At 39.1% G+C, this 22,943-nt stretch overlaps 2 protein-coding genes across 4 annotated transcripts; both read left to right on the top strand.

Annotated features, from left to right (window-relative positions):
- The first annotated feature begins 148 nt into the window (after positions 1–148).
- On the top strand, positions 149–11,685 carry LOC146579842 (uncharacterized). Of its 2 annotated transcripts, XM_085265364.1 has the most exons (32): positions 167–254; positions 1,145–1,359; positions 1,927–2,141; positions 2,488–2,566; positions 2,654–2,736; positions 2,835–2,930; positions 3,017–3,113; positions 3,230–3,306; positions 3,423–3,461; positions 3,701–3,796; positions 3,872–3,968; positions 4,058–4,113; positions 4,237–4,293; positions 4,657–4,732; positions 4,806–4,888; positions 4,961–5,056; positions 5,136–5,232; positions 5,356–5,429; positions 5,554–5,643; positions 5,745–5,825; positions 6,116–6,283; positions 6,478–6,559; positions 6,828–6,868; positions 6,967–7,053; positions 7,838–7,933; positions 8,610–8,697; positions 8,788–8,831; positions 8,995–9,093; positions 10,259–10,351; positions 10,778–10,794; positions 10,868–10,942; positions 11,047–11,685. In XM_085265364.1, the coding sequence occupies exons 2-31, from the start codon at positions 1,158–1,160 to the stop codon at positions 10,872–10,874; spliced, it is 2,613 nt and encodes an 870-aa protein (XP_085121490.1). In that variant the 5' UTR covers positions 167–254; positions 1,145–1,157; the 3' UTR covers positions 10,875–10,942; positions 11,047–11,685. The 2 variants fall into 2 exon arrangements, with proteins under 2 accessions (XP_085121497.1, XP_085121490.1); XM_085265371.1 differs by lacking the exons at positions 10,778–10,794; positions 10,868–10,942 and adding an exon at positions 630–721 and having other exon boundaries at positions 149–254.
- Positions 11,686–12,350: 665 nt separating this feature from the next.
- LOC146579841 (uncharacterized) lies at positions 12,351–21,008 on the top strand. Of its 2 annotated transcripts, XR_014890791.1 has the most exons (12): positions 12,351–12,460; positions 14,522–14,740; positions 14,836–14,927; positions 15,591–15,810; positions 16,027–16,118; positions 17,227–17,322; positions 17,420–17,523; positions 17,664–17,772; positions 17,923–18,064; positions 18,146–18,172; positions 18,731–19,467; positions 19,850–21,008. XR_014890791.1 is itself a non-coding variant. In XM_085265383.1 (11 exons), the coding sequence occupies exons 2-11, from the start codon at positions 14,539–14,541 to the stop codon at positions 19,273–19,275; spliced, it is 1,629 nt and encodes a 542-aa protein (XP_085121509.1). In that variant the 5' UTR covers positions 12,351–12,460; positions 14,522–14,538; the 3' UTR covers positions 19,276–21,008. The 2 variants fall into 2 exon arrangements, 1 of the variants encoding a protein (XP_085121509.1); XM_085265383.1 differs by having other exon boundaries at positions 18,731–21,008.
- Positions 21,009–22,943: the final 1,935 nt, after the last annotated feature.

The raw sequence follows: 22,943 nt of genomic DNA, 5'->3' as shown, positions 1-22,943 counted from the left end.
CCTTTTTTATTTATCATGGCTGTGACCATGTTTGTGTGTCGTGAAAATATGCAGTTGAATCATGTCTGGGCAAATCTATCAGGGGCGGTTGGCGGGTTTTTTCCTCCTTCTTTTTTTTCTTTTTTCCGGAAACGAAAGTAAAAGCACAAAACAAAGCATACCAAACATCATGTCAGCACAGAGGTAACGGTAGACAAAGGAAGAGAAGAGTGCACAGTAGAGGCACCACATGCATCCATCGCCCTGATTCTATTGTAAGTAACACAGAGAGCAGATTTATCCAGCTGATCTTTGCTATTGTTTGTTACGATAGAAAACAGAGGAGAGCAAAATCAGGAATCCACGGTGCCCTAAATAATGAGGAGCCTGTACGTCATCAAGTCACAGCTTATTTCGGTGTGATGCTACAAATGGATATCTAACGCACTCCAGGAATTGTAATCAATTTAAAAAAAAAGTAGAATTGACTACTTTATTGTTATTATTATTATTATTTAGTTTGTTTAAATTATGATAGAAGTAGGTGATGGAGAAGACACACGTAGAGGTTTCGCTGTAGTCACGTCAAAATTGAAAAGGGAAGTAATGAAACTGATGTTTTACGGTGCTTTCCTGTTGTCTATCATCAGACAGTTACCTGGAAGACGACCCAGTGGCTGCCTTTTGATGCCAGCCTGCTGCTTTTAATGCAGTAGGTCTGCAACCAACACAAGCCAGTTAGGTAAATAATATTAGCAATTAAAAATTTAGTTTTCTAATATTAGGGAAGTGACGACTTACAGTAGAAAAGATGGACCCGCAGCAGCTGTGGATAAAGGGAAGCTTGTCACTTTCGCTACCTGAGCCGCTGCAGCTGTTGTAGCTTGGATGTTTTTAAACGTTTATATGATGATCCAGATGTTAATGCACATTTTGAAAAGAAAAAAAAAAATCATAGTTTTTGTGCGCACAACACAAGAAAATGGTAAAAGATAACTGTTCTCACATTTGAGGTAAAATGAACACTGTAATAACAATCACAGAAAGTTTACGTTCTTGATAGTGTTTCGTGAATCACTCGGTGCAGTCAGCACAGTTATTTTGAGAGCAAAAAAGGAAGTCACACAGAATCCTCTGTGTGTCTTTTGTTGTGTGTGTAATGCAGACACGCAGCAAAAATGGAGCTCCAGGTTTGTCACTCCTGCGGATGGTCCAAAGTGACAACTTACCAGGGCCTGAGAATTCACCAGGGGAAGATGGGATGCACCCCGAAGGGTGTGAGGGTTTCAGACCCTCCACAGCATTACACACAGAGCTATGTGGGACACACAAAAACTCAAATGGACCTCAGGCTAGATGTCTGCACCTCTTTCAAGATTGGTAGGTTTGTTTGTTTTTTAAATATTATGTTGTGTGACTTCAAGATTATAACTTTTCTTTCAAACTGATAAAAACACCCCAATAGGAAAAGACCTGATCCAACATGTTCTCGCTCCCAAAGTGTAACATTTTACGCTAGGTGACAAATCATATTACGCTTCCGGGCACCCAACACATCCCTATATCATGAGAAAAATGAGGAAACATGAGAACTGTTTGGAATGAATCTACACATGTACCTTTATTTTACTATCTAACACTATCTAACATCAGTAAAGTTGTGGTTAGGGTTAGGGCTGGAATACATGGTTTAAACGTCTATTACTGAGGGAGCGTCATTCTCCTGGATTTCCTCCATAACCTGGCACCTACCATAAAAACACGGAAGGTCACCTTTCGTTTTCCTCAGGAATGCCGTGGGACGTATATTATGCCTCAGGTATCAGCAGATTAAAGCAAACCAAACCGGAATTTGTTAAAAAAAATCATTTTCATTGCTATAAATTTCTATTTTTGCTTAAGACTATTTAAAATCTTCATTTGACTCTTGAATTATGTGACAAACAGAAACAACAGAATATTCAAACCTGAGCCTCCAGGTTTGTCACTGCGGATGGAATAAAGTTACGACTTACCAGGGTTTAAGAATTCACCAGGGGAAGATGGGATGCACACCAAAGGGAGTGAGGATCCCCCAAAAGGAGCAGTACAAATGCAAAAATCAGTGGGAGGAGGACACGGAATACTGGAAACCAGCTAAGAAGGCGACTGTAAAGGAGGAGGTATGAGTTTGCTTTTTAGGCCAATAAATGAGTGACAGGAAGCACTTTAAGCTTTGTCCACCACCACCACCTTTTCTTTTTTTCAGAATGAAAAATAACAAAAAAATAATTTATAAAAGTAAAGGATGACTTAATGACTTTAGCTGCTTGATGTTTCGTTAAATCACGTGGTGAACAGACGACCCCAACATTTTGATAATCAAGGTCACCGAAAGTGTAGTAACTTGCAGATCCCCCTAAATGCTCCTAGCTGGCTGTGTTACTTTTGATCACTGTACAAAAACTTCCATGTTAGTGTTTTCATTACATATCAACTTTTTCTCAACTTTATCCGTCAACCTGACAGAATTTTCCAGAGTCACCAAGCGTGTACGGCTATGCCAACTCTGGAGCAACGGCCATATTCAAGGAAGAATACAAACTGAGTATGTACGCAGTTAGAATTTAGTAAAAACATGATTCTCATACAACAAAATGTGGAGGCTAACATGGAGCTGTGTTCTTACTTACAGCAGCTTCTGCATATACACAGCACTACTCCCAAAGAGCCAGAAAGTCGCAGCATCAGCTGCAGGAACACTCCACCCTTCCACAGGTACTACAGTTATCTTTAATAATGATAGTTAGAGTTAATAGTCGGCCAATTTTAAAGTGAGTAAACAGTAACATATAAATGTAATCAATACTTTTTAGGTGAGCAGGCCTGCCAGGGAGCCTTCAGCACCACCATACCCAGGAAATGTAGTCAGGCCTAAGGAGAAAAAAGTAAAGCAGAAAACATTATCACAGGTACCTTTTTGTTTTTACAAGTTAAGATATTTTTCTTTTAAACTTTAAAAGAAAGTTTAAACGAAGAACTGTTTTCTATCTTTTAGATAGAAAACAGCAGCACGATGGTAGAATACCTGAGTGTTGACCTCTGTAGAGACTATGCAACAACAGCAACCAAAATCAAGCAGGAGCCCAAATCACGTAAGTACAAACAAACAAAGAATTAAGTGTTACAGTTTATTCAAGACAAGCTTTGTTCAAATCATTAAGAATAGATTAAAAAAGTGTGATAAAAAATCATCTGCTCTTAATTACAGCACTTCACACAACTCCACAGCCATCTTTCCACAGAGCCAGCCGTCGCCTGCTGCAGGAGTTCCCCCCTGGTTTAGAGGTACTGTGGTTTTTTGCTAAATAATGCTTAAGCATGTGACAAACCACCAAAGTTTACTGCTGACGCTTTTTTTAAAGTGCAATATCACTGGAATTAAAGTGTTTTCTGTATGTCAGGTACTGCCTATGAAAAAAGACAGCAGGGAGCAAACACAGGTACAAAACAGATTGTTTGAAGTGTAGCTTTTGTGTTTTAGTTATCCTTGACTTCTTTAAACAACCACATAATCAGTCCCAGCTACGGTAAAACACCGGGAAAAGCAGGTAATACAGTTTAAGATTTAGCATTGCCTTTTTTTTTTAAATTGTATTTTGCTATTTAGATTCAGGATGGAAATATCTGCTCAAATAACTTTAAAGTGATTAAATATGTCAGTGGAATCAATATTTTTCAGATGAACAGACCTGCCAGGCAGCCTTCAGCACCATCATACCCAGGAAACATAGTCAGGCCTAAGAAGAAAAAAGTGAAGCAGCAAACATTTTCACAGGTGCCTCACTTTTTTAGATTTTAAGGTTATTGTATTTTGTTTTTTCCAGTTTAAGTAACTTTTTGTCTCTCTTAGACAGAAGACAGTAGAGAAGTGGCAGGATATCTGAGCATTGACTGCTGTGCAGACTATCCAACAACAACAACCAAAATCAAGGAGGAGCCCAAGTCACGTATGTATAAACAAAGAAATTAACAAAATGTATACAAAAGAAGATGTTTTTTTTTAACCTGTCTGAAAAAACCCTCCTTTTTATTATAGCACTAGCAACCCCACAACCATCTTTCCAAAGAGCCACCAGCGGTCAGCAGCAGGAGGTAGAGTACTGTGATTTTCTCTAAGTGTTCCAGCTTGTGCGCTAAAACAGCAGAGTTTGGTATCACGTAGCGCTGTGGTTTGAAAAAGAGGAAGAAGCTGTGTTTTCTTTTTCTATGTTTCAGGTTCCCCTGGAAGCAGCAGTGATGCTCAAAAATCAAGAGAGGAAGGATCAAACACAGGTACCAGACGGGCTGCTTGAAGCAGAACCTTTGTTTTAGTATTTAATCTTTAGCATCTCACATTTATAGTACAGTTACTGACTGCAGAACATCCCTCAGAGGAAGAGTTTGGTGAAGGACTGTCCAGCACCAAACCAACTAATCACATCATCCTCATGTACTTTGTCTTTAATGCTAAGCAGCAAATGTTAGCCAAGCTGGCATCATGATCATCATAATTAACATGCATGTAGCCCATCTTAGTCTACTCTTTGACAGCATCAATGAGCAGTTAGCGTGGCTGTTGTTTTTTCATTCATTCTATAGTAAAAAGTCTTCAATAACGGCAGCTAGTTTTCAAATAGTTTCATTTTAACCTGACAGAATTCACCAGGACCAGCAAAGACAAGCAGCAGTAACAGCTCTGCAGCAACGTTCAGAGAGGATGAATACGAATCAGGTGTGTACAGAGCTACGATCTAAGAGTATGACTTTGAATAGAAGCGAAAGCTGGAACTATGATCTTTTTACAGCAGCTTCTGCACAACGCTCCACCCAAAGAGCCAATAACTCAAAGTCAGACCATCAACTTTACGAGTTCCCCACCCTTCCACAGGTACAATGGATCCATTCATAGTACTTTAAAATTAGTAAACAGCAGCATGTAAATGGAATCCATATTTTACAGGTGACTGCACCTGCCAGGGAGCCTTCAGCACCACCATACCCAGGAAATGTAATCCAATCTAAGGAGGAACAAATAAAGCAACAACCATTATCACATGTATGTCACTGTTTTAGACCTTAGGACTTTAGGTTTTACACATGTTTCTTCAGTTTAAGAAACGTTTTGTCTCTCTTAGGCAGTAGACAGTAGTGCAATGACAGGATATATAAACATTGACCCATCTACAGACTATGCAACACCAGCAGCCAAAATCAAGGAGAAGCCAAAATCACGTATGTGTGACCAAAGAAATAAAGTTTATTCAAGACAAATTATTTTTAAAAAATTTTAAAAAATTATTTTTAAAAAATTTGTCTGGGAAAAAAAACATTAAAGCAATCCTTTTTTCCTCACAGCACCCCCAACCTCACAACCATCTTTCCAAAGAGCCACCAGTGACCAGCAGCAGGAATTCTCCACAGGTTTGAAGGTAGAGTCCTGTGACTTTCTCAAAAAAATGTTTCAGCTTGTGTAACAAACCACCAGAGTTTGGTGTCATGAAGCAGTGTTTTGGTAAAACAAGAATAACATGTGTTTCTCTAAAAATGTTTCAGGTTAGAAGATCTGTCGGAGAACCTCCAAGTACTCGAGAACCGGAAACAGCAGAGCTGCTAGAAAAGAAAGAGACGAAGGATCAGAGACAGGTATTGAATAGACTGTACGAGGCCGACCTTTGTTCAGGCATTTAGTCAAATCATAGTCATTAGCAGTCAACATTTGCATTACAGTGCATAACATCTTGCAGATGATGAGTCCAGCAACCACAAACCCAGCACCAGCAGGCCAAGCTGAGGAAAATCACACACAGAATCAAACATTTTCACAGGTACTGCAATTTAACACATTAGACTGATGACCTTTAACCCGTTAAGGCCTGAAATATGAATTGCCAGAAAATTCGACCGTATCTACAATGAACATCCACCACTGTAACAAAAAAAGTAGCTCCCCCTTTAAGTGATGAATGAGCTTTATGCATATTTTTAAGCCAGTGTAGTCCTTTCTTTTATAAAATTGAGCCTCTTGTGACGTATACTAGGAACATTATTTTATTCATTCACTTTATTTCTGGTTGTTTTGAATGTTACAGCAAATGTTTCAATTTTAAACCTCCAGGCAAGCAAATCAGCCAGAGACCACCCGACAGCACCACCTCCGGTCCCGCCGAAGAAGAAGCATTCGGCTTTATTCAAGGAAAGGCTGGAGAGGTTCAAAGCTGAATTACAGCCAAAACTTCAGATGACAGAGGGGAAGAACTGTGAAGTCAGAGCCTGCAGACCAGAGGTAAACAGGAAGCTGTAGCATGTAGTCACCAACGGCACCTGATCAGAATTAATCTAATTAGTTTAGCTACATTTGCACTTTTAATCTAAGACTTTTTAAGCATTGTCGTTGAAAACATCTTACAAATGTTTGAGATGCAGTTTGTACTCTGAAATGTCTCAAATTTTAACAGCGATCCTCTCGTTTTTTGACAGAACGTTTCAGATGTAATGAGTGCAAACACACAAACAAGTCCTGCAGCAGCGGACGTCTCACCGAAGGACAATCCAACACAGTGTATGTGATCGTATGGTTCAGTCGATAAACATTCAGAATCAGAATACTTTATTAATCCCACAGGAAATGATGTGCCCCAAGACAGTAAGAGTAACTAACTCAACTAAATGAAATATTACAACATATAACAAAATAGCTCTACTTAAGAAATATCCTAGCTTATTACAGAAAATTAAACATATATATAGTTGACACTGAGGTGCCCCTCTATGATTTCAGGCTAATGCATTCATGCTCAATGATGTAGCTGTTGTGTTTGTGTTTGCAGTGGATCACGCTGCAGAGGCTGAACTCTCCACTGGTGTGAAGGTACAGAGTCTTGCATATCTCTCACTCACAGTTGTGACACTGCAGAGCGTTCTGATGGGAATGCTTGAGTTTGGTTGTCGCTATGGATGTTTTTTCAGGTGAAGGAACTCGCCCGCATGTTTTCAGCCAAGGAAACGCTGATTTCAACAAAGGAGAAACACGGAGCCAACCAAAAACCATCTCAGGTAGAATGCCCTCTTATATCCTGTAGTACATCCCCAAGTTAGGGATAACCTAGAACAGGGCTGTCAAACATAAGGGCCAGGGTCCTGTATGGGCCTGGCAAAGACTTCAATCTGGCCCACTGGATGTTTTTGGAAAACGTGAAGGAGGTCATATATTTTACACTTTTTATTTTATAACTACAGACAGGTCTGTGAATTATGCTACCAGAACCTTTTCTGCAATTTATTTTTTACAATTTTCACGCAAAGAGCAGTGCTGACAGTCCTTTAACCTCGGTTTCCAACTGGGGGAAAAGGAGCAAAAAAAGGATTTGAGGTGCTCAATATGTACAGCAATTTATTTATTTACAATTCATTATTTCCAAAATGCACTTAGCTGAAAACAGAATTCAGAATGTTCTCTCAGCTTCTCGGCTCTCAAATCAATTCCTCACTGCTGCTCAGTCCTCACATTTCAAGATCCCAGTTAACAGCTGGCTCTCTGCTGGCTGCCAGCTGGAGGTTGAGAGGCTGCTGTCCATCCAGTCATCAAATACGCACTCAAAGCAGCCAATCAGCAGTCTCCACCTGTCTCAACAGTCAACACAAACCCACACATACGTTAATGGGAGGAGCCAAATATGTAAAACATGGGACATGATCATGATCACGGACCAACACCTGTGCTCGAGCCTGAAGGCTAAAATACACAAAATATAGAATCTTTAATCATGTCTACGATGACCCCCCACCCCAAACACCATTTAATGAATCACGGCTTTCTAATATGTTCATTATCTTTCAGGTGAAACTGCTGGCTCAAAGGTTTTCAGTCATTTCTGCCCAGGAAACAGCAGCCAAAGCAAAGGAGGAGCACGGGGAAGAGCAGAAACCCACACAGGTGCAGGGCGAGTGATCTGTTGCCTTTCCTCCATCAGTGGAAAAGTCATTTAGCTCTTTGATCCAGCCTGAAGTACCCAAATAACTCATGAGTGGATCCTGTTTTAGCTTCAAGCTGCTGGTTGAGCAAAATATTACATTTAAAGTTTTTATGTTGGAGTTCATTGTTTTTCTTTCTGTAGTTCAAGACCTTGTGTCCGTGTCGATGCAGCATCATCAGGCACGCACTCTTTATTTACAGAACACACACATTTATAACAGGAAAGAGTCGCTACTCTCGATGCGCCCGGCCTCAGGGTGCTCTCTCTCTCAAAGCAGTGGCTCTTGCTTCTCACTGTCAAGTATGCAGATCAGCTACAGCACAGAAGTGTGGGCATGTGTCCATCTCCAGGTCTGGGCAAACTGCCTAATAAGCACAGGTTAATTAGGGAATGCACAGCCAGTGTCCCAAATACTCCACCTACTCTCTGCACCGCACTGCACCACTCCTCCTCCTGCAGTTGAGCCAGAACCGTGCCCCTCTGCGAGCACGTTTCACAGAAAAGCATGAGCTAGATGAATCCATCATGAAGCAAACATATATCATATATGTTTGCAATATATCACAGGAGACAAATACAGGGAGCTGTGTTGAAATTCTTCATGCGTTATAAACTATTATCCACCTTTTCTGACAGATGGTGACAGATTCAAAAAGCGATCCCATTGAAATCAATTCTGCAGCAGCGAAAGCATCACTAACAGCGGAGAAGGATCCCAAATTATGTAAGTCACAATATGAGAATGTTTATATGTAAAATTGAGAAAAATACAATAAAAAACATGGCTGATGATTACTATCATCTTTTTCTACAGCGTGTGAAAATGCACCACTCTCAGATTTCTCCTCTGGTTTGAAGGTACGACTTCCTGTGCACGAAAAACATCTGACACTCGTTCAGCCAGACCTGACAGCTTGTTTCACTGCAGCTGCTGCACCTGAGTGTTTCTTTACTACAGGAGAGGTTTTATCTGTTTTCTTTGCTTGATTGTTTTCAGTTCTTATTGCTTGCTGCATTTTAGGTGAAGGATCTGGCCCGGATGTTTTCAGCCAATACAACACAGGAGAAAACAATCGGACTAAAAGAGAAACGGAGAGAAGAACAGAAACCTGCAAACGGGGTAAACCACAGTCGATGTCATTTAGAAAGCAGAGAGCATAATGTGGTATGTACTGTAGAGGCTGTAGAGGCGTGAAGGAGGAAATGCTGCTAAAGCAGGAAGTGTTGGTTTTTCTTCTGATGATATTCTTGGTATGAGTGAAAACAGAAACATATATTCCCTTTTTGGGTTATGCAACCACCAAAGAGGGTGAATCTTAGTTTTTAACAAATTCTGTTTCCTCTATCGTTTTGCGCTGACTTCACCACAATCTGACCAAGAAGTTTAAAAAAAGAACTAAAAGTCATGTTGAGATAGCACAACTGTGCCGGGGTTAGCACATGTTTTCTAGTTTTACACTTTCTGTGTGAAGCTTTCATGTTCTCCTTCGGCTGACCTGATGTGGCATAAGTGGGAAAGAAGATGTTGTTTTATCATCTTTACTCCTGACTTTGACCTTTTTTTATCAAAAGACAAAATGACCGTCTGTTAAGCAGCTGCTAGAAAGTAAACTGGACTTTTGTTGTAGCTCTTCCAACTCCCCAATTCTATAAGACCAGAACACGTCTGGGACTACATTTGGACACCGATCAGAAAGTAGTGCTTTGTAATAACACAAATTTTGCTATTGATCCAATACAATACTAGTACTGCCAATACTGATGCTTTCAACCTATAAAGGCAGCTTATGTAGGAGAGAGCAGTGTCTCATGATTTATGAGCTTGATCATCACTAATTGAAACATTGTGAACACATTTTACTGGACACTAAATCATTGTGATTTTTATTTTGTACAATAATGAGTTAACAAAACACACCTTTTGGGTTTTCATGTGTTCTGAAACTGGATTATTTTGGAGACATGGACCCGTAAACGAGTCTGTCTCTAAAGGACTTCTGGTCGCTGTGCTGTAAGCTAACAATAAAACAGATGTGTAGTCAACACAAAAAGGTTCAGACATGTTTCATACTGCATGTTCAAGGGTTTTTTTCATTTCCAAGAAAAAAAAAAATTCAACACTATTAGTAACAAAGTAACAATCCTATCACACAAGTATTGATCCGATACCAATACCACCGTTGGTATCCATACCATCGATATTTAGTTGGATCCACCCACCTCTACCACAAAGTCCATGGTTGGGTGATAATTCGATGGATACTTGAGTGCCTACTATCTTTCAGGTGAAGCTGCTTATCCAGAAGCTTTCAGCCAGGGAAACTAAAGATCATCAAAAAGAGAAAGACCCAGACATGAAGGATCGAAACCACTCAAAGGTACGGCACACATTTCATATTTAAAATATCTGTTTCAGATTTTTCCTCAAGCTTTTAGTCCTGAGTTTTAGAACTGCAGCCAGTGCTCGATTAGCAGCTGATTTGTTGGAAACGTGGAAACTCAAGTCTCAAACATGTCTTATTGTTTCAAAATAAAATCCTTTTTAACATTTTCTGATGCTTTTAATATGAAAGAGCAGTTGTGGTTTGTGTTAGCAGCTAGGTAACTGTGTTTTGGTTTGGTTGTTTTTAGCTGTGAAAGCTAACAAGTAGGTAGCTGAAGACCATGAAATATTATTATAGCATTTAACAAGCGGTGCTGTGACTGCAACTCCAAACTTAAAGCTTTTTTAAACAGTGCCCCGTCACTACTGTTGTTGCTTTGTTCTCCTCATCCTCTTTTTCCTTCTTTCTTATTATTCTCAGAAGGATGAATCCTTTCGTTTACATTTATTTGTTTGCATCATTGTTGTCATGGAGTTTGTTTAAACAGAATTATGTGTGTCACTTGCAACAAGCATGAGTGGAGGCAGGTTGGTCCCCCTAAGGGAGGTCAGGTCTTGCCTGGAGAGGGGGACCAAAAAAAAAAAAGTAAAAACAGTTTGATCATGTCTCATTTGTATTCATAGCAGGTATGATTCCTGTTTCCTGGCATTGTTATATTTACAGATGTGTTGTTTTTGTTGTAACTGTAGTGGATATAAGGCTGGATCCGGGCACAGAGAAGCAAGTGAGAGCCAGAGAAGAGAAGCAGAAAGCTCCAGAGGTTTAGACGTAATTCAGCAATCTGCTTGGGCTCAGCAGGCTGATCCATGGGAAATCTTACTGGGAGGTGGAGGTTAGCAACACGAGCATCTGGGTGTAATAAAAGCCAGCACAAGCCGTAAGGAGAACCTCTCACAAAACCCCAAAAATGATTCCTGGGTGATCGCAAAAAGATGACAAAGTCTGCACAGTCCTCACAGAACCACCTGCTTCATTTGCCCAAAGGAAAACCTCACAAACGTTGGAGTTTTTGTGGATTACAATGAAGGTTTTGTTTCATTCTACGAACCACAAAGTGTTTATTTACTGGGGAACTTCACCCCTATTTCAGTTTGCATGTTAAAGAAGATGCTTACCATCAGTAACTATGCATGGGTGTTTGTGTATATGTGCAGTTCTTATTATTATATTTTTTCTTTAAGTGCCATGTTTGGTAGCATATGCGGGGGTTCTGCCCGGGTGTTAATGGTAAATCATTCAGTCCCAGTCTGCTGTCATGTATAAGCCTAGATGTTGCTTTTGTTTCATGAAAAATAAATAAACTCATCTATCTCTCTGTCTCTCTCTTCCTTATCATCCAGTGAGGAGGATATGACAATTACAGAGTGCAGCTACTACACTTTTATTAGTGTTCAGCATGAAAAGCATGAAAAAAAGCCCTGCGTGCTAAATGAGGAGTGTCTTTTACGCCCCACCTTCTCCTTTACACTTTACTGTCTAAAAGTATTAAATATATTAAATACCCACCTAATCGTTCTAACTTACTGTCATGTAAAAGATCGCATCAGGCTTCCCGTCAGTTTTAAACTTTAATTTTTTGGGGGATTATAATATTGGTAAAAAAAAAACAATCCACTTCTAACCACGAAAAAAAGTGTCGGCATAAAAAACTAATTAACTGATTAAACTCATTATAATTTCACCTTGACTGCCTGTCTTCCACATTAAACGGCTTTTATCGGAAGCTTGTTTTAATATGTATTGTGCTACTGTTGTAAGCTACGTTAAATACTGTTATAAAAAATATCAGTTAAAAATATTCAAAATATCAGGATCAGGAAGATGTCAGCTGTGTTTGTATTTATTTTCTCTCGTTATTCTTTCTTTTTTTCCCCTTTTTTTCCTCATGACGTTTGTGTGTTTGTTTCTCTTCCATGACGTTTCCAGTAACCGAGTATTTCGTAGTGACGTGTCGCAACTCCTTACAGTTGAATTTAAAGGGCTGGTTTCGGGATTAATATGGAAAAAAACGAAACTGAAACTGAACCAGAGAGGAGCAAAGTTTGGAGACAGCAGCAGATCGCACAGCCGAGGATCGAGACATTGCGAGATACGAAGGAGCAGGTAGGCTGCTCAGCACTTTGGTGTTTACTTTTTGAAAAGTCTCATGACAAAATAACCTGATAGTCTCACTAACACTCCCTCTCGTGCCTGCATGAGTGAAGGAGAAGCAGATCATTTTAAAATATTACGACTTTGTATAATATTATATATTATATGAATTTTATTTTGTGTAGATGTTGTGAAGTCATCTTGTGTGTGAATTAAAATCTAACAAGTTGATCGTTAACTGGTAGTTTGCAGAGTGCAGCACACAACGTTATATAGACACAAACTCCAGTTAATTACACGTCGATCGTTTGAAGATAAGGAAGCTGTTACAACCTGCGGGGTGTGTGCTCAAACTACTTTTTTCCACTAGGCTGCTTTTCTTTCCATGGCAGGAATAAACAAATCCAACCTGAAATACAAATACTACTCTTGGAGAGTCATTTTAACTCCTTCTAGTCCAGAGCAGACATGGTGTGAGTGTTTGTGCTGTGCAAAGGAAAATGTCACTTCCCCCTTCTTCACGCATAGTCAAACACTGAAAGGTAGATTTATGTATGGGTTTATATAAAGAGACATGATATAACCATAAATTCATGTTTTATGGTGACCTGCATCAATAAAACTAATTTCGTTTTATTGTTACTAATTGCATTTATGTAGATCCCCGTGTTATGTACACGACCCATGTCTTTGTACATTTATATTTGACTAAACATCATGTACACTATAACCACACATAAACATTCATTTTTTCTCCTACACCAAGTTGATTGGGATTAGACACAAACTTATGCAACACAACTCCAAACGGTTCATGTGTAACAGTCACTGTTACACATGAACCACTGAATAGTACTTTTGTCGCACTGTATAAGGGTCTTAGATTTGAATTCAGGCTGGGGACAGTGTGGCGTTTGCATGTTCTCCCTGTGCCTGGGTGGGTATTTCCTCCCACAGTAAGGCAAGGCAAGGCAAGTTTATTTGTATAGCACAATTCAACAACAAGGTCTGCTTTACAGAGCCATAAGAAACAAAAACAAATAAAAAGCATGATTTAAAATTGATTAAAACAAGCAAACAAACTAACTAACTAATTAACAAACAAACAAACAAAACAGTATATAAAATCAAAACAGATAAAATCACAAATAGATAAAATCAGTAGTTAAAATGTAAGTTTTGAAATTTAAGCTTAAAAGTGTGGATTTGGTGCTTTATTCAAATGCAGCTGAGAACAGGTGAGTCTTCAACCTGGATTTAAATAAACTGAGTGTTTCAGCTGATCTGAGGCTTTCTAGGAGTTTGTTCCAGATATAAGGAGCATAAAAGCTGAATGCAGCTTCTCCGTGTCTGGTTCTGACTCTGGGAACTGATAAAAGACCAGATCCAGATGACCTGAGGGATCTGGAAGGTTCATACTGGGTCAGGAGGTCACAGACATGTTAGGTCAATCATGTTGCATGTTGTTTAATCTTAAGCCCTGGTCACTCTTGATGTAATCACAATGTAATCTTACTGTGACAGAACTCTTTAACTTCCTGTTTTCATTTGGCTAGAGAAATAAATAAATATCTCATTAATCTCATATGGATATGTATTTCTGATATAAGGACATCTGTGTTAGTAACTATGACAGCATTGAACCGAAAAAGCTATTTTTAACCTGAAACCCGCATTAAACCCATTAAACTACTGTACAAGTAGTTTGGTTCCTAATGTTAAGAAAAGCACAATACTTGAAATAATCTGGAAGAATACTTACATTTCCGAAAGTTGTAAACACAGCCAGTATGCAGTCTGCACCACAACTATATGGTCACACGCAAAATAAAAATAAAAATGATAAAGCTCTCAATTTAAGTTTTATTAATCACCTGGCTATTAGAATGAAGAGAAACAGTAATGAGAAAACAGATGAAAGAAAAACTTCTTGCCAGAGGATGTAGAGGTGTGGTGAAATTTAGGGAAAGATAGACATAGAGTTAAGGATGTTAAAGTAAATTAGACATGATTAAATCATACACCGCTCATTTTTGCTTTACTCACAAATATGTTGACAAAATTTTTTTACAGACACCCAACTTATCAACATGAACAAACAGGTTTGCCACTGCGGTTGGACCAAACATACAACTTACCACGGCTTGAGAGTTCACCAGGGATTGAAGGGATGCACGCCAAAGGGAATGAGGATCCCTCAAAGTGAACAATCCAGGTTCTCCCATAAACCGAGCTACAATGAAGCTCAAATCAAAATAGAAGAGCCTTTTGTGGATTACTTCAAGAGTTCTGGTGAGTGTTTGTGCTGATGTAGGACCAGGAGAAATATTCTCACTAAAACTTCTGTTATCATCCCAGTTTACAGTGCCTGTCTTCTTTCTCTACAGTCTTTGAGACTCCACAGCGCTCTCGTCAAACTACTGAACTTGAAGATTTGAGAGCTCGTAATTTTCTGCAATCTTCTATCGGTGGACAGCAGGTACTGCATATTTCTTAAGGACGACAATTCAGATGCATGTAAAATGGACTTACACAGAAGTATACAGTATCAAGCCAAAATAAAGCTCCTCATAAAGAGCACAAGGTGGCCGAAAACATCACTTTGCCAGTTTGCTAAGAATTTACAGGCCTTTTGCCTGCATTACAGATTAATTCCTGATTTCAAAGTAAAACTATATAAACATTAGTTTTATTCTTCCTCCAAAGGTAAAGAGTATGTAACCTGAAACCCTTATTAAACCCATTCAACTACTGTACCATTAGTATCACATTCTGAGTTTGGTTCAAAATGTTAACAAAAGCAAGATACTTCAAATAATTTGGAACAACACTTACTTTTCTGACGGTTTTAAATACAGCCAGTATGCAGTCTATACCACGACTACTATGGTCACAAAAAATAAATGGAAATGATAAAGCTCTTAATTTAAGTTTTATTGATCGCCTGCCTACAAAAATGAAAAGAAACAGATGAAATAGAAACTGCTTACCAGAGGAGTGTAGAGGTGTGGTGAAATTTAGGGAAAGATAGACATAGAGGTAAGGATGTTGTTAAACTAAATTAGACACGAACTACATCCTTAAATCATACGCTGCTCATTTTTGCTTCACTGACAAATATGTTGATAATATTCTGTTGCAGACACCCAACTTATCCAACATGAACAAACAGGTTTGCCACTGCGGTTGGACCAAATATACAACTTACCACGGCTTGAGAGTTCACCAGGGAATGATGGGATGCACGCCAAAGGGAATGAGGATCCCTCAAAGCGAACAATCCAGGTTCTCCCATAAACCGAGCTACAATGAACCTCAAATCAAAATAGAAGAGCCTTTTGTGGATGACTTAAAGAATTCTGGTGAGTGCACCGATGGTACAGCATTTGTGCTGATGCAGGACCAGGAAAAATGTCCTCACTAAAACTGCTGTTATCATCCCAGTTTACAGTAACCGTTGATGTATTTCAGCATTTTATGTATTTTAGCAGTATAGTGACCCCAACATCACGCTTAAACCATTCATAACTGATAACAGGCATAGAACAGTTTACAGTGACAGTCTTCTTTCTCTACAGTCTTTGAGACTCCACATCGCTCTCGTCTAACTACTGAACTTGAAGATTCCAGAGCTCGCCGAGTTCTGGACTTTTCTATTGGTGGACAGCAGGTACTGCATATTTCTTAAGGACGACCATTCAGATGCATGTAAAATGGACCCATACTGAAGTATACATTATGAAGCCAAAATAAATCTCCTCATAAAGAGCACAAGGTGGCCAAAGGCATCATTTTGCTCATTTGCTAAGAATTTAACAGGCCTTTGGCTGCATCGTTCAACAGATTCATTGCTGACTTCAAAGTAAAACTACATAAACATTAGTTTCATTCTTCCTCCAAAGGTAAAGAGAATGTAACGAGTTCCATTTGTTTGTTTGTCTGCCTGTCTTTCTGTTTCTTAGGAAGATGTTAGTTTTCAATATCATTTTCAAATTTTGTGTGATGTTTGATACCAATAACAACTCCAGCCGATTTCATTTTGGTGAACAGAACTTCACTACAATAGGCCTTGGAGGACATGAGCACCTAGGATGACTAAGCATTTTACCTTGACCTTCTTTGTTTGAGCGTAAGGTCAAAGTTGACGCTTGCGCTCTGTTGCTCTTGTTGTAGCTTATGGTTGGCACAGCTCACAGCTCAGTAAGCAGCAATCAGTCTTAAACAGAAAGCTCTGTGTTTGCATACAGCTCAGTCAAAGCCACCACACCCCTAACTTTAGGCCTTTATTAATATCCACATAGATAGATCATATAGCCAATTTTTTGACAGTAAAACTTTTTGTACCTGGTTTTAAACATGTATTTTAATCCTATTTAGCCTGACATTTTGACACTAGAGTCTGTCTGTTGGGACTGAATCCCTTTCGGAGCCATCCTCCAGTGGCCACTAGAGGAACTGCTGTTTATGAGAATTCATTTTCCAGCCCAATATTAATCAGTTCTCCAGGTTGATTAATAATTGGATTGTTTATCCACCATTACATTAACATTTGCAGTGTCCAGTGACATGCTTCATGTGTGCTATCATCTCTGGTACAAGCTCAAAGCAGGAACTCTTTTAAAAGCGCTATACAAATACAGGCAAAAAAAAAAAAATGCTCGCAAACCTGAAAAACACAAAACTCTCGTGCCAGCAAATCTCAGCATAACAGTCGACTCTTTTTTTTAAATCTCATTATAACTTGTAAATATTATACGTGTCCTTTGTCCTCTTTCAAGGCTAAACAAGAAAAACTGAAAGCTCATTTACAGCAACAAATTCATATCAGAGAGCACAAAATGGCAGAAGTCAGATCATCAGTAACAGACTGCAAGGTAAAGACTGTAACATATGTTTTATTTTTTTGTTTTGTTGTTTTGTTTGCTTTAATATCTTTGCTCTAAACCCTCCACTCTGTTTGACGGCTTTCAGGCTAGTTTGGATGCAGAGTGGCTGGAAGTCAACGATTTCTTCTCAGACATAATAAAAGTTGTGGAGGATGCTCGGCAGCAAGCCCTTCAGCCTCTGGAGGAAAGGTTGGTCCTGTGAGATTATGATGTTGCAGTTAGTCTCTCAGTTCATCAGTGAGGAACAGCTTAACATCACCACGGAGATCCTTTGTGTTGCTATGGTGCAGTACATTTGAATAAAATAGGCTCTCTTGTGCACACTCTAGGAGACGGAAAGTAAAAAGAGACACTCAGGATCTCCTCCAGAAGCTTCAGAGAGAAATTGATGTGCTCAAAAAGGCCATTGATGAGTCAATCAAAAACCCAGACTTGGAGGTGAGCCACAAGGTCCTGAAGTCCATCTTCTGGTCTTTTGAATACTGGAGCATAAAAGCACTTAAAAGAGGAAACATTTAATTTCTATTCTGTGTCAGTTCTGCTTCATTTAAAATCATTACATTTAATGATGTCTGTACACATATACAGGTTTCTCCTCTAACAGGCCTGAATGACTCTAACTGGAAAAACGTACATGTTGACACTTCACTGTCCTTCGGCACACTGAGAGCTACGACTTCAACCATGATGAAGCAAATTCACAAGGAACTGGATAAACTCTCACCCATCGGTGAGTCTTTTGATTCATCATGACTAGTATTAAAATCTATACTTGATATACTGCATCTTACTCAGATTTCTACTTCCACAGAATTCAAGAGGATTCCTACATTTGCAGGTGTGTATGTCAAATTAAGAACAGTATTAAAATAGAAAGAAATGGCAATTGTTCCACATTTTCATTGTAAATACATACAAGACACACTGATGGACAACAGACAAGTCCCAGATGTTGACATTGACTAACAGAAGGAAACAGGTGCGGCTCAAATGTTGAAAGGATGGATCCTCAGTTTCTTATTGGAAAAAATCCTTTGGGAAATTATCATGTTTGACCTAAGTTATAACTGATTTCAAAATAAAATCCCCATGATACTTACAGTATAGGTATTTAGATTCTTTAAACTCCGGCATTTAAATGTAGTTTACTAAACTAAAATCTAATTTTCTTATGTAATATTCAAAGGTCATTTAGAAAACAATGGCAAAGATCATTTTAAGATAACCAATTTTAATATTTTCTCACTTGTTATCTTTTTATCCAGTTAATACAAGTAGCTGGTGAGATGTTGAAACTGTATGACATGAGTTATATTTTTTCTGTTGATGATCTCTTTCTGGTCGTACTGTAACAATTAAATCATCTTTTTAATCACGTGTGTTCTTTTGACCGCAGTGGACGTGAAGCTGGACCCCACCACCGCACACCAAAGACTTGAAATTTCTGATAATGGGAAAAAAGTGAAAGATAGTGGAAATATGTCGACAGATCCTGACTCTCTGCAGAGGTTTGATGTATTTGGAAGTGTCCTGGGGCTCAACAGGCTGTCCTCTGGCAGGGCATACTGGGAGGTGGAGGTCAGGAATAAGCCCGGGTGGGATCTGGGTGTGGCGAGACGTGACGCAAACCGCAAGGGGAAACTCTCAATCAGTCCTGACAATGGTTACTGGGTTGTTGTACATTATGAAGATCAGAAATATGCAGCCCTAACAACACCACCAGGGAGCCTGTCACCTAAAAGGAAACCTCGGAAAGTCGGGGTGTTTGTAGATTATGAGGAAGGTCTTGTGTCCTTTTACGATGTGACATCTCAGTCTCACATCTACTCATTTACTGAGTGTTCGTTCGGTGGTGAGATCCTCCCGTACTTCAGTCCACATCTGAAACAAAATGAGAAAAACAGCGATCCTTTGATTATCTCTACTGTGCAAAAGCAGTAGTAATCACATGTACTGGATCTGGTGCAGTGAATGCATCACTGATAAGCAATATATGTGTCCAGGTGTGCAGTAACAGTTTAATGTTTTTTCTGTGTTTAAACAGAGTTTTCTTACCTCTCTACCAGGCATTTGCTTGCCCAATTTTCAACATTATTCATTATAACATGCATGGATGAAGATCTCCTGACTCAGGTTTTTATGTACTATATTTTCTCACTTTTATTTTCATTTGAAAAGTAAAAACTAAGTCTTACATACAGCAGTGCAAATGTATGAATTTACAGAAACAATTGTTAGCATGCGTGTTGAAACACCTTTTGCAAAAGACAGAAATGACAAAATCTCTTCTAAAGATAAAGCTGTTAAAACACTTTAGACACTATTCCTGTTTCTTTAAGAAAAAACATTAGGACATATTATGATCAAATGATGTTACGTACTGATCACCAGTAACTGGAGCTGGTAGATTTTTCAAAATCAGCTATTAGCCAATTCCTATCACAGTAGCATGAAAACACTATTTTTTAAAGTTTTGTTTTATTTATCTTCTAATCCCTTATAAAACAAATTGCAGACAACCAGCAGACTGAGGAACTTCCTCTGAAAGCTCTTGGATTATCCCACTGTTGGTCTCCTTCACTCACTCACGTGTCTCGGATAAATGTCTTCACAGACATTTTAAACACTTTGACCAATTTTTTCACTGCCCCTTATTTGGACATTTGTAGCCTAAACCTCTGAGTGCTATGTCACGTTTGCAGCATTAAAATCATGCACCTAGATAAAGGTAACAATAAGAAGTAATTTTGATATGAATCCCTTGAATGCAACAGGACACTTGACTTTGTTGTACGTGGACTGGTGTATGTATGAATCTGAATCCTTTAGTAAATAATATAAGTGTGTGTATGTGCTTTTCTACTCACTTTGAGCAGATTGCTTTCTCACTACAAGCCTTGGGGTACTGGGGGTAACTCAGGACTCAGGATCTGTGACACACAGGGGAGCCAGGGATCAAACCACAAACTATGCCAATAGCAGATGGCCTGGCTTACCAACTAAGCCACAGGGGCCTCTAAAATGTTAAGTTAACTTTGTGCATTTAGGGTTATATCAAATGTCTGCTTTCTTAAGAGTTGCAAGACTTGAGTACTTGAAATCTCTGTGTGCCTGTGACATTTGGACTCTGCTGTGTACAGCTGTGATCCCTTCCACCACCATACATGCACACATACTCATTTTCATATAAAAAAACCAAAAATTATTTATAACCACGAAAAATTAATACCAAATCCTAGGTGCTTTGGGCATTTTGACCCCTTGAGTGATCTGTTGGTCCCCACAAGTACAGCATCATGCCAATTTCATGTGCTAAAAAGGTGTCTAAACATGCACACACAGACACCTCAGCACTCTCTTCCCACGGCTCTGACTATAAATGCTGTTTGTTTTAATTGTATAACAAAGGATGGATCACGAGTTCTTCGTGTTGTGTTTGGCTGATTGTCCATCACTTACTGTGTCAACAAAATGTTTACTTACTTACTCTTTGTAGCTCTGTTTTACAGATCCTTTTTGTAACTATTTCAATCTGCTCAATCATTTGTTTCATTTTGTAGTTTTGCTTGTCAGACTTCTTACATTGTGGTCTTCAGGAGTCACTATATGCCATTTAATAGATGTGTGTAATATATTTTATGACATCAGATGTACAGAAATGAATAAAATTGTCATTTAGGAACATTTGTTTTGCATTTTTTTGTCATGATGTTACCACAAATAAATTTGTGGCATATACATATAATGTATTATTATTATTATTATTATTATTAATACTACTACTACTAATAATAATTGATATTATTATTTATTTGTCATTTAGGTGAATGTGGCAGTAACAACAGGGTGATGCTGCTTTTATCTCCTTTGAGTTGAAATGTGTCCCAATAACCACAGTTTATCTTTACAAGATTCACTTCTGACTTTACTGCACTTTTATTTGTTTCTGTCACAAACACTCACCTAATTTTCTCATAGTTATTTTTTTTAGATATCTTGCTTGATCAGATGTGACTAGAATAAGGCTTCTTGAACCATTATAAGCTTCATTCTGACCTGTGATTCTCATCAAACAGTTCCCATTCACCTGGTCCTCTATTATCGTGTAGCAGGTTCTCCTCAGAACCATCCACAAAGGCAGGGAGCTATTGAAAGATTCCATCAAACCCTGAGGTTCTTGTTGCATGCTTATTATACAGAACTGGATCCTGACTGGGAGGAGAGACTGCCGTGGCTCATGCTAGCAGCAAGAGAAGTCACCCAAGGTAGTACTGGGTTCAGCCCATATGAATTGGTTTTTGTTCACACTGTTCAGGGTCCAGGAGCAGTTTTACAGGATGACTGGAAGACCCTCCCACCTCCTGTAAATCTGGCAGACTATGTTAATGGCTTTAGAAGGAGGTTGTATGAAGCTGTAAAACAGGCAAAAGTTCAACTGAACACAGATGAAAAATCAGTTTTACTGTAGAGCTGAAACACTTGAGTTTAGTTCAGGGGACAAAGTGTTGGTACTGCTTCCTGATATTAACTTGTCCATATTCTGTACTGCAGCAGGTGTCAGATCAAAATTATCTGGTTGCTACTCTTGAACGCAGAAGGAAATCACAACTTTTTAATGTAAACCTGTTAAATCTCTACCATGTTCCTGTATGTGGTGCAGAGGATGTGACATCAATTGTTGTGGCAGCTCTTTCAGAGGGGTTGGTTAGTGGGAGGGTTGAAACTGGGGAGGAATGTTTGGCAGCGTTTCTATCACACTTCACTGGAAAAACAGGATCAACTGAAGTCTGAAGTGAAGTACATGTTGATAATATTGCTTCATGTTCAAATTGATCATCCCCATGCTTACTTGTACAAAAACCAGATCTGACCTTTCAACCCTGCACCGATTGTCGTAAAGTTAACCAGGTCACAAAGATGGATTCTTTCCATTGTCACGTGTCAATGACTGTGTGGACGGGATAGTCTCAGCAAAATTTGTCAGTAAATTTGACTTGTTAAAAGGTTACTGGCTGTGCTCAGATGCAGGCAGTAGCGGTTTTTGATACGGGCGACACGGGCGGTTGCCTGAGGCGGCATCGTTGTGGGGGGTGTCACGGGCATCGGCAAAACAAAATGTAAAAAAAATTGCTCGTACTCATGTTTTCTATCACCCATTTGCTGGGAGTTAGGCCGCCGATAAGTTTCTCAAAGCATTTATGCAACTGGGCGATAGTCATTCAGGCAGCTCACCATGTTCTTCTTGGGCACTGGAGTGGCTGACTTAAAGCGGGATGGTATAATAGACTGTAGCAGTGAGAGGTTGAAGATGGTGATGAGAACACTTTAACAGTCTTTGTTGTTGTTACACTCTCAGTATGTATGAGAGTATGAGAGTACAATTCTGTTCCTTCTGCAAATATACCCCAAACCGTGTTGTCAAAACAGTCCTGTAGGCCTGTGGTGGCTTCTGTGGTCCACACTACTCGATAGTGGAGAAGGAAGCATTGGCTTATGGGCTCTATAAAATTTTTGAAGTGTATGCAGGGGCAAGTGATAATCCTATTGTAGCTAACACAGATCAAATTTTTCATTGCTCTGAGTCTGGGGACCCAGTGTTTATGTGTTTC

Source organism: Mchenga conophoros, linkage group LG3 (assembly GCF_057382185.1).
Source record: "Mchenga conophoros isolate Kocher_MC1m ecotype Shallow Benthic linkage group LG3, M_conophoros_male_GT1.1, whole genome shotgun sequence".
NCBI lineage: Eukaryota > Metazoa > Chordata > Actinopteri > Cichliformes > Cichlidae > Mchenga > Mchenga conophoros.
Note: the sequence above shows the minus strand (reverse complement) of the source record. Positions and strands in the feature narration are given on the sequence as shown.

Bases quoted from the DNA above. Each gene is read 5' to 3' on its own strand.
- LOC146579842 (XM_085265364.1), top strand. From the start codon at position 1,158: ATGGAGCTCCAGGTTTGTCACTCCTGCGGATGGTCCAAAGTGACAACT. The intron at 3,114-3,229 runs GTAAGTACAAAC...TCTTAATTACAG, and splicing joins CAAGCAGGAGCCCAAATCAC to CACTTCACACAACTCCACAG. The intron at 3,797-3,871 runs GTGCCTCACTTT...TGTCTCTCTTAG, and splicing joins AGCAGCAAACATTTTCACAG to ACAGAAGACAGTAGAGAAGT.
- LOC146579841 (XM_085265383.1), top strand. From the start codon at position 14,539: ATGAACAAACAGGTTTGCCACTGCGGTTGGACCAAACATACAACTTAC. The intron at 16,119-17,226 runs GTACTGCATATT...TCCTCTTTCAAG, and splicing joins TTTCTATTGGTGGACAGCAG to GCTAAACAAGAAAAACTGAA. The intron at 18,065-18,145 runs GTGAGTCTTTTG...CTACTTCCACAG, and splicing joins GGATAAACTCTCACCCATCG to AATTCAAGAGGATTCCTACA.